The 10948-nt window shown below is 33.3% G+C and overlaps 2 protein-coding genes across 5 annotated transcripts; one reads left to right on the forward strand and one right to left on the reverse strand.

Moving 5' to 3' along the window:
- Positions 1 to 460: 460 nt before the first annotated feature.
- Positions 461 to 7160, reverse strand: LOC137812160 (protein HIGH CHLOROPHYLL FLUORESCENCE PHENOTYPE 173, chloroplastic). Of its 2 annotated transcripts, none has more exons than XM_068614077.1 (16): positions 6990 to 7160; positions 6382 to 6627; positions 6104 to 6265; positions 5902 to 5952; positions 5342 to 5476; positions 4903 to 4926; positions 4646 to 4757; positions 4105 to 4230; positions 3955 to 4004; positions 3068 to 3226; positions 2888 to 2983; positions 2690 to 2805; positions 2478 to 2601; positions 1366 to 1479; positions 1119 to 1199; positions 461 to 864 (listed from the first exon to the last, which is right to left on the reverse strand). In XM_068614077.1, exons 1-16 carry the CDS (start codon positions 7047 to 7049, stop codon positions 718 to 720), a joined length of 1803 nt encoding a protein of 600 aa, XP_068470178.1. In that variant the 5' UTR covers positions 7050 to 7160; the 3' UTR covers positions 461 to 717. The 2 variants fall into 2 exon arrangements, with proteins under 2 accessions (XP_068470178.1, XP_068470179.1); XM_068614078.1 differs by having other exon boundaries at positions 6104 to 6249; positions 6990 to 7108.
- A 661-nt stretch (positions 7161 to 7821) lies between these two features.
- On the forward strand, positions 7822 to 10342 carry LOC137812161 (uncharacterized). 3 transcript variants are annotated; one of them, XR_011081238.1, is made up of 4 exons: positions 7859 to 8206; positions 9190 to 9371; positions 9513 to 9608; positions 9946 to 10342. XR_011081238.1 is itself a non-coding variant. In XM_068614079.1 (3 exons), exons 1-2 carry the CDS (start codon positions 7881 to 7883, stop codon positions 9350 to 9352), a joined length of 489 nt encoding a protein of 162 aa, XP_068470180.1. In that variant the 5' UTR covers positions 7822 to 7880; the 3' UTR covers positions 9353 to 9371; positions 9513 to 10342. The 3 variants fall into 3 exon arrangements, 1 of the variants encoding a protein (XP_068470180.1); XR_011081239.1 differs by having other exon boundaries at positions 9997 to 10342; XM_068614079.1 differs by having other exon boundaries at positions 7822 to 8206; positions 9513 to 10342.
- The last annotated feature ends 606 nt before the right edge of the window (positions 10343 to 10948 follow it).

The following is a 10948-nucleotide window of genomic DNA, read 5'->3' on the forward strand; positions in this document are numbered from 1 at the left end:
TTTATTTTATTTATAAAGAGATTTATAACATGTATGAAAATTCTAGACAATTACCATGTACTTGTCAAATGTTTTATTCTCTTAAACAATAGTTGATACCGTGATTGAAAATACAAATCGATGTTTGAGTTTATAATATTTTAATGTTCAGGTAATAAAAAAAAGTTCTAACTTAAAAATTTAAAATATTTAAACTCGATTAGTAATAAACAATAAGTAACATGAAATTCAATCCATATAATTTTGATTAGACAAGGAAACAATTGAAATATAAGCTCCGTTCAATTAAAAAAATATAGACGATCATAATCGAACTATAGACAGCAGTAAAAAGCTCTGCAATTAGTGTTTGATCCATCTTTTTCCTAAAAAGGAAAAATTGAACGAAATGTTATATAAGTAGATTAAGTTTTAAACAGTCATAGTGCATTTGAAGGGAGATGGGGATGTAAACCTAAACTGTTACAAGAAAAAGAAAACGATAATTCTATCTTCCAGTTTGAATTTTGCGTTCCTATTTGCTACAGCAAAAGAGGAAAAAGATCCAGTTTAATGACATAATATACATGCATCTAGTAAGGTAAAGGTCACATATGAACTTGGTTTAAAAGGAACACAAATTTGTGAAGTTTAGAATCTATAGATCAAAGACTGTATAGCTCTCAACGTACTCTCACATCTGCAATATTCATAGCTGAACTGTACAATACACCAACACTAAACAGAAACAGGATCTTGTTGGAGAGCTTCCTTCCCTGTAATGCCTTCTTTTAAATTTTTAAAATATATGTCATAGTCCTTTTCTGGGGGAGGGTTTGCTGGATCCACAGTGAATGGCTCGCTAAATGGAATCACACTTTTGACCTGCAATGTTTATTATAGATTATGTAGCTAGAAAAACAGAGTGAGACTGCCCATAATACAATGCAATATGACTGGTATTTTATAATAGAAGCAGCAACAGTTTACTTAATAAAAGGGTAATATTAGATTTATGAAGCAGGCTCCTCTCGAAAATGGAGGTCCCCGGATCAAGAGAAGTTCACATTACATTTAGAAAACGTAAAAATATTAAACAGATTATGAATAATATGAACATAACAAAAGAAAAGGCTGACCTCAAATGTTTTGTCACACGCATAAGGGCTATCAAGTGCAGCTACACACATACGAGCAATCTCTTCCCTTGATATTTTACCCTGTTAATTTTTGCATAGCACTCGGCAATGAGCAAAATGCTACTATATATATAGTTACAATGAAATGCCAAAAAAATAAAGAATAAGCAGAAATGTATTGTGAGATAAACAGGTTAGTCAGAGCACTTAAACTGAGAGAAGCATCAATCTTTTGTTTTCACGATACCGTAATATTATCTCCTTGATCAAAAATAAGATCGGCACCAGCAGGCTCCTCAGTTAATGCACAAGGCCTTACGATTAGATAGGGAATGCCACTTTCCCTAAGCAAATCCTCTCCCTGTTGCAACATTAGCCATTTTTAGCAAATGAACAAGCATGTGACAGAAATATGAATTCCATAATTGAATAGGCCATGGTAAGCACTAAGGATCTTAGAAAGTAAGTTTATGTTTAACTCAACCTAACAAAAATTTATCTGTAAGGAGAAATTTGCTCTAACTTATAAACTCTATTTTAGCTATATTTTGGGGTAAGATCTCCAGCAAAGGAGGTTCCTTGAGAAAGTCTTAATAGAGGGCGAATATAAGTTGTTTATAAAAGCTGAGCTTGGACTTTATAAGGCCTGGCTTAAAGTCTATTTAATGAGCAAAGCCTTTTAAATATGTCAAAACCCATATCTTTAAATTGGCTAATAGGCCTAAACTTATATGGAGACTAATGGGTTAGCCTTTAGATAGATTAACAAGTATATAATCTTAAAACATGGTAATAAAAATTTAATACCTTAAGTAGCAATAAAAAAATATGCCATCCTTTAGGCTCAAAACTAAAAGAATGGCATAAACTCCAATCCTTTTTAACTACGTATACGTTTAAAAAATATTTAACTTGACTTATTCAGTTAATATGCATGCCTTGACTTAGTTTAGGCTTAAAGTAGACTAGGTCATAAGCTCCTAATTATAAGAATTCAACAGCTGCTACTTTAGGTCTTTGTATCAAACAAGATTCCATCAAAATATATTTTATAATTTTAAACGAATTAAATTAAATGAAGTACAGCAACCCGTTCAAATTGGTTTTAATCATCAGTTTTGCTCCAGTTCAACCAACTCTCACTGGTTTAAAATCGACTAATTATTTGAGTTAAAGAAGGAAAAACACTTGATTAGGACAAACAATCTGAACAATGAACTCATAAATAACAAATCTTAACCAAGAAACTAGTTTTGTGGACCAAGGTGACCTTGACAGAATCAACTTTTTACTAAATATAGACCTTAAAATTTAGTAATATTAATATATCTGTGGTAAACAAGGAACCAGATATTTTACCTTTAGTTTAAATGTGAGAATAAAATCCAGTTCCTTGTTTAATCGAACGGCAGGAGGCTGTTTACTTAGATCAAGTCCAGGTCTTTCAGGTCTTGTAACTCCTGCTGAGCTCACATGTACAAACCTGAAGGTGACACATATAGTACAAAAATGATTAAGTAATCAGTGTAAAAAATGCATGGAAAAGACAACCAAAAAGATAAGGCTATTACCTGGGTGTTATTGGATCCTTTATATATGCCCTTATGCTAGACACTGGAAGCTCAAATGGACCTTCCACAAAAGTTTCATTTAATTTACCATCATACTCAAACTTGCTGAACATGAGCTGCAGAAATTAGCCCCATCATTAAGAACCAGTGTGGGATTTCTAAGCCAAAAGACATAATGGTATACTAACAAAGCCATACCTGTAATGATGCAACAATGCTTGGATCAAATGGTGGAGCATCAGACACAGTTCTTGCTCGAAATACAGGCCTCAAGGAAGAAAATGGCACTTGAATCTATGAAACGCAAAAAAAAGAACAAAACACTTGAGTTCGTCTTAGATAATATAGACTGCAACAATTGCAATGGATGATACCTACCGATTGCCATTTTCCTTTCTCGGTGTCAAAGCCTGAAGTGTAACCAACAGTGTCCCAATCACTGCTTGTACGAACAATGATTTTATATCTACGCCCATCACCTTTTAGGCGGAACTCCAAACCATCATATGCAGAAAGATTTTCAGGTTCTGAGAAATTCTGAAAACCAATTGTGAAACTCTCCTTTTTTATATAAGAACTTTGTTTCACCAAGTAACTAGTTAACATGAAGTCAATATACTATACTCACTCCAAAAACAGTTAGCCATAGACAGCTAGCAACTCCAGAAACTTGGAAATAATTAGTAATATACTTTAAACTTAATTCAACTACTGGAAAAATATACTCCTTGAAAAAAAATAAGAAATGCAAAATATTTTATATGCTGATATTCTCTGAACCTTCATTTCATACTTCAAGTTAAATGCTTTCAAGGGAAAACTGTATTCATTCCTTAATGGCCTAATAAATAAGTGTTTTCCTTGCTTCAAACAAAATGGTTCTTTAGTATATACCTTTCACAAGAACTGAACTATTCAGTAGCTAAAAAATTCTCAAGGGCGATATACAGTTAAAATCATATTAAAAGGCAGTATCAGAAACTTATCTAAAGCTATAAGTGAACCAGCACATCAATTTAGATTTTATATCCATTTGTCAGAATTTAGTGGAACATTAGGAATTGACGACACATGACACTTTTTCATTGAAGAGAATAAATCGAGGTCATTTTCTAGATTTAAGAAAAGATTACGTCAGAGTTGGTTCAAACAATATTAATCAAAATGTAACCTTCTATTTTCACAGTGGTCGAGTATTGAATCAAATATGTCACTGCCATTTGCCTGACCTCATTGAAAAGTTTATATAAATGCTTGTTCATTACCTTAGTTCTGATACTTGTAAAGCCACCATTGTTTGTTGTTGAAACAACACCTGAACTAGACACAAATTTGTATTATTTTGGGCAGTAAAACACAGATTATAAATTCCCTCAAAAGTGAAGTCACATGCATTTCAAGAATTTGACACATACCTTTAAAAACCCCAGTTGGTCCACCATTTTCACCCCCACTTGGGTCAATTTGATAAGTACTTTCACTAACTCCGCCCATTACCACATCATCTAAAGCACCCCAAGGAAGCTGCCTGTAATTATTGCCTGCAAGGAAAATAGAAAACAAATTCTATTCACAGAATGCACAGCAGTAAAACTGAAACACTCTTAGCATGTTGCAAGCACAAAGCCAATCCATGCAACAGAGACGCTGCAATCAGTCACAACTTAATGTTCAAAGTTCAAAGCCCAATCCAATAAGTCACCCTTTAATTGTTCTTCCTACTATTAGCCAAGTGGATGTGGAACACTTTTTAATGCATGAACTGCGCCTCACAATCTCTCCCATCCTCCACCCTCTAGAAAGAATAAAAATCAATTCAGCTTCTACGAGTTTCCTTTTTATATCATGCACCAAAGTTAAGTGTGGTGCTCACTGGCCTTGTATATGTCAAAAAGTCTGATTAAGCAATTAAGTTGAATCAAAACAATTAATTACTTTTGTCAACTAGGAACCTACCTTCAAATCCAAATAATAGCCTTCCTCTTCGAAGTCCAAGATTGTCCTTCACAGCCTTGATCAAATTTCTCATTCCTAAGTACTCAACCTTTTCTGGTGAGTCACCTTTTATCTGTTTTCAACAACCAATAACTAAGAAAAGAAGCTTAAAAAATTTCACAAATGAGCTTAAGATCATCTGTACTTCCAAATTAAAAAGACAGGAAAACCTCTGACTGTGAAGATAATTTCAACGAAAAGGAAAATCAATAACCTACCTCAGGCTCAAAAAACTTAACTCCCTGCACCAAAAATAATTTCATTCTGTTAGTGAGAAATAACAATGAAGCATTCACCAAACAATCATGCAACTAGAACAATTAAGAGAAGTAACTGGTTGACAATGGCCCCGCTGTTATAAATTTTCCCATAAACACTTATAATAATGAGAAAAAATGAAGTATTTGTTTCTTACAAGTTAAAATTATCTTAAGCATAAGTTAATTTGTAGAAGATACTCCATTTAGTTTCTTCAAAAACTGATTATAACCTTTTCATAACCTAATTTTAGCATATGAGAGAAAGTATTTATGGAAAAATTTGTCCAAATAGAATCATTAGTAGATATTATACACCTATTTCTCAGTGAAAGATAAGTATCAATTACTGTGTAAGAAAAATCAAATTTGTCTCTCTTAATAAAGATAATGGACATACTTGGCTGTATTTTGCTCTGTCTGGAGTGTCTCCTTCCTTAGGGCCAACAATAACAGAAGCAGCATTGATCACTTTCTTCACGCCTTTAAAGTATTCAGGTATCAAAGTGCTATCTTTTGTAATGTCTCCAACAACCTTAGTGTACATATAAAGGTAAGTTGGAAGCAGAGAAAGTAATGGATAAAGAAACAATCAATTTACGTAGTGCACTTTTTGCAATCACTCAATAAGAAAATAACAGGTAAGTCTGCACTGGGGAACATTATTATATTCCACAAAATCTTGAAACATTAGCAAATCTTCCACTGAAAAATCAGTGAAGAACTTCATATGGCCAGAAGTCAAATTGATTATCACCAAACTAACTTCTATCTTCCATCATTGCTGAATTCCTTGTATTTAGGTCCAATAACACCTCATTATCAAAAAAATGATAACCAGAAATCTAAGGTGCCAGTTTTTGCAAAATTCAGAACCCAAAGCAAATTATAGCGAACTAAGAAACTACAATTTTTTTTATCATTTGTAATGTCTTTCAGTACATTATTAAACTGACTCACCAAATCAACATCCGAGCCTAACATCCTTCTTGCCTTCTCTTCATTTCTAACCTGATAAATATTGATACAGAAATATAATAATTGTTATGCACCAAATTCAATCATTAATGAAAAAAAAAATCTAAATTCTTATCTTTGTTCTTTATCTAGAAACTATTATACGGAATGAAATCTTGTGAAAAGGGTAAGTTAACAACAATACCAATACTCGAACTGGAATTCCTTTCTTCCGTAGTATGTCAACTACTCTTCGACCAACGCCACCAGTAGCTCCAGCTACCAGGACAATATCAGAAGTTCTCATTGAGTTAACCATTACACTCGGGGAAGGACCAGAAAGTTTCTCAGCTAGAAAGTCAAAGAACTTCACAATTCAGAAATGAAGAATATTCATTAGTAGATCCATATAAGTCTTTCCCTCTCTCTCTTTCTTCCTATTACTCTCTAGTTATACAAGTTGAAAGTTGAAGAAAGTGTTACCTTAGCAGGAGATGGGAACCCATTGAAGAAGTATAGTGTTTTTACAAATCTTCCAAAATCCCAATTTTGTCGTCCAGCTTCAGCCGATATTGCTGCTCTATGTGTTCCAGAAGAGAGTCTCGTTGACGTATAAATCAATGTCTGAGGTCTACCATAAATCTGAAGAAACGGTTTAGGTAGCGTAGGTGATGCCAAAATAGTGTGTGAAGAATTCTTACAAAACTTTCTTCTAGCCAACTCAGGGCCCTGCAGTATGAATTAAAAGAGAGCAACAAGATGAAGCAGAAATTATATCAATAAGTACCAACTTTCACTAGCTCTGATGAAAAAGGAATTTCCATCTTCAGCAACAAACAACAGCAACAGCAACTAGAATCAAAATTCACTTTCAAGAAATGATTTTGGCATCCAACCAAATTCAGAAAAGGCATTGAATGAACTTCCAGGATAACAAAAAAAAAGGGTAATATGAAATGAATAGTTCAAGCAAGTTAAATTAAGTTGACGACATTGGTTGTAAAGATAATTTGACATAATATTATGAAGTATAAAAGTGTTAAAGCTTGAAAGAAGAGGGTTGGTATATGTTCCAAATGTGAGAGTAATACCTGGAAATTGAGAAGAGACGTGGAAGCAGAGGAGGATTGAGTTGTGCAAAAGGCTTCCATTTGGTAAATGATCGCAGCAATATGTTGGGGAGTTAAGGTAGCCCTGATATTTACAGTGCAGGATTCATATCAACCACAAACCGAAAGTGTCCATTTCAGTTGTGTCTAGAATCAACTTCTTTATCATATTATCATCATTTTGAAATTTAATTAATTTCAATCATTTTTTATATTTTTTTAAATTGTTATCATATTTTCATTTAGTTTCTAATTTTATCCTCTTATTATTTTTACAATTTCTAATTACTGCCCTTTCAATTGATTAATTTATTTAACCTTTTTAGTTTCTTACATCAATAATGATTACTGTACTTTGTTGTTAAACAATAATTTTAGTCATCATATTTTATTATCATATCTATTAGTTTGTAATGTTTTGTTTATTACTTTTTATACATAATAAACTCATTACAAAATAAATAAATTTAGTGCTTCCACTACTACTTGTAACAAATATTAATATTCCTGTTTTATTTTAAAATTATAATATTTTAAATCTTATGACTACCTAACATATACAATAGTAAAATAAAAAAAAATAGAATATTATTTACTAAGATTTTACTATTTCAGACTGCAATTTTTTTTTCTTTTTCACTCAAATTTATATCATATATTGTTTCTCTGATATTATTTTCATTTAAATTATAAATTACACATATAATGAAAAATAATAATACATAAATTTATCTAAATAATATATAAAAGTTAATATAAATGTTAAATATTATCTATTTAAAATAAGATAAGGCGATAATAAATAAAAAAATTAGCGCGGATCCGTTACCAAATGTGTATCGCGTAGCATATAAAAAAGTGATCATAACGTTTATGAATAATTACAATATTTCTTTCCGGTGCTACTCTCAGTTCACCTATTGCAAGTGGCGGAGGAGCTATGAGGACGGCGGCGAAGATTGCCGGCATGGGCTTCTCCAGGATGGGTCTCTGGGGGTTTTCCGGTGGCGCTCCCGGCCTTATCGTTCCGAAACGCGTCGCCACCCTCGTCGATCGCTGGCGTGTCATCGCAGGGAGCGAAGACCGCCGAGGTTGTCCCGGTGCGCACGGAGGCGTCGTTGGACTAGTGTGACTTCGCCGTTGACAGTGATTTCATCGTGCCGAGAATGGTGTTCGGTTCTGCCCCCACTTTCGAGGAAGTAAGGAAGCCACCACAAAATTGAAAACGCCGTTGATGAGTATGTTATGTTTTTTAATTGATGATGATTGTTGTGATATAAATTTTATTTATTTTCATTATTTTGTGTATTTGTGGTTTCAATTTCTGTTTTGAAGTCTTTGTTTTGGTTTTACTGTTTAACTGTGCTGAGTTTCTCTAAAGGTTTCGTTTTTCTGCTTTCGGGAGGGTTTTTTTTTAACTGTGTTTCGTTTGGGTTTGCTGGCACAGTATCAGTGAACGTTGAAAGTTTTAATCGTTTTCATGTTGATATTGTAAACGACACTTTAGGAGGATTGCAAATAAATTCTATAAGTAAATCTCTGGCTGTTGCTCTTGTTCACCTTTCAAAGTAAGTTTGAGCATAATGATAGTATAAATGTTAGGAAGTGCTTGCATCTTATCTCATTGATTGGTCTTGGTAATATTAGGGGTAAACACGGTTGCCTTTGTTATCTTTGCCTATTATTCCCTTCTTGAAACTCTTTCTTTCAACGTGTTTTATCCTTGTTTCTTGATAGTAAATTTGGGTGCTGTTAAATTAAAGGTATTGGCTTTTGGGAAGTGTTGGACCTGGTGCATGTTTGGATAACCATTTTGAACGTACTTTAGACACTGAACACATTTTTTAAAATACTTTTTATATGTTTTGTTCTGAATGTAGTTTTGGAGGGGGTTCAACTCTTATCCAAACATGTTCTTGTTCTTTGTCTGTCATCAGTTCAATCCCAGTATTTTATTTTGGTCTTGAAGAAATTATTGCTTGACGAAGTTATATTGCGTAAATTCCCTTTCTTGGGTCTAGAATGCAATCGTGGGGAACAATGGTTATTAATTTTTTCTTTTGAACCATGCTGCTTTTTTGGTCGGAGGATGATTTTCATGTTCACATAGACACATACATTGTGGGATATAAGATCTGGTGATACTTATCTCTATCTGAAATCTTATGTCTTGTTTTTTCAGATTATATTTTTCTCTCGATTCTTCTTATTATTCATCTCCTGGTTGTGAAGTCTCTGCTCTGTCTCCTACACTTTGTGATGAGCCAGTGAACAGATCTCGTGTCATTGACAATTTCAAATCCTTCAGTGCCAAAACATGTCAGTCAGCCTTTTCATTTGCTTAGCACAAGTCGTGAGGTTCAGGTAAACTGATGGTGAAGTCAAAATTACAGTATCCTTAGCAATCTCGTTTTGTGTATGATATCTAAAAATGCTAATAAATGAAGGCTTAGGTTCATTTATTGAATTAATAGATAGAATTGACTTGTCTTTGGTTTCAACCAGGCTGTTGTGGCTTCACTTGCTTGTTATCCAAATGTATGGAATGCAGCCATGGAAAATCCTGCTGTCTGCAGTTTCTTCCAATATCACAACAGACAGGTAATCCTAATTCCTATTTAACGGGTCTTTGTTCTGTAGGATAGATCTTTTTAAAAACTGAAAATAAAAAATTGAAACTGAAAACTCAAACTGATTTTTTTTTATAAAATTTCAAAACATAAAGCTGAACTGCCCCTTCGGTGCTTTTAGTACTTTTCTCCAACGAAAATTGGAGCTTTACTCCAGTTATCCACATAATAAAGGTTTGCATTAAAAGTTAGCATAAACTACGAGGGTAGAATTCTAATAGTCCAATTCTATCTACTTGTTAAACAATATCAAAAGTATCCAAGGAATTGGATCTAGGCGTTGTCCTTGTTTTTAATGTTTCGAGCAGAGGAAACTGCCGAGGAAGTGGTAAAGTTATCAAGTTGTGCTTCTGAAGCAGTTGAAACACCTGAAAAAGCATCATCCTAGTCTCGCTCGCGATACGTGTTTTCCAATTTCGTGAGTCGTCTGCAGAATTTAGAGCTTACAGGCATTGAATTGGTAAGTCGGGTGAGAAAGAGTGGTGCTGAGGCCGATGGGAACACTAAAACAAGTTTCATGGATAGTAAATTTGCCCAGGGAGGAATCTTGGTAAATAATGGTGATAGTGACTGAGAGAGCTTAGACTCTTGAAAGCAAAACTCTAATGTGTCGACTTCTCTAATCGTTTTGAAAGCTTGTAAATAAAGATGCCTTCAACTTAACAATGTGTTGCACTCGGTAATGTTTTTGTTTACAATTTGGAACCCTGCCTTGTTCTAGTTTTTTTAACGTTTTCTGCATTTTCTCTACTTGCTGAAACATGTAGGTGGGATTTTTTTCTAAAAAAAAGAAAGAAATTAATGTACATCAGGATCACTTAATATCCAATATTTAGGCAAAGGTGATTTCATTGACTTTTACCTTTTTGGTGAATGACTTTCTGGGCTAATTTAGCAGATGCTAATACCCAAGAGTTGAAATGCTTTCAAAGTTTACCAATGTTTCTTTCATTTCTCATGTGATAGCATCAATAAACTTACAGAACAATTTAATATTTGTATTGTCTAAATGCCTATTTAGTTTAATTCACCCAAACCCGGGACAGGGTCAGACTCATATTATTAAGGGGTCAATCAATTAATTAATTATATGAAGAAAGATTAATCGACTCCAAGAGTAATTATACATTTTCATCATTCATTTACTTGTTCAAAAGAGCAACTTATTTTAATTATAATAAGTTATAAGAAAATAAATAGTGAGGATGAAAAGTTTGTCTTTTAAAATTATTATTTTAAAATAAAGTGAATTTTCTTTATATATATACAAGGACAAATGATTTTTCTTAAAAGAGTAATTTTAAGAGGTAC

The sequence above is a fragment of the Phaseolus vulgaris genome, chromosome 2 (genome assembly GCF_000499845.2).
Source record: "Phaseolus vulgaris cultivar G19833 chromosome 2, P. vulgaris v2.0, whole genome shotgun sequence".
Classification (NCBI taxonomy): Eukaryota; Viridiplantae; Streptophyta; class Magnoliopsida; order Fabales; family Fabaceae; genus Phaseolus; species Phaseolus vulgaris.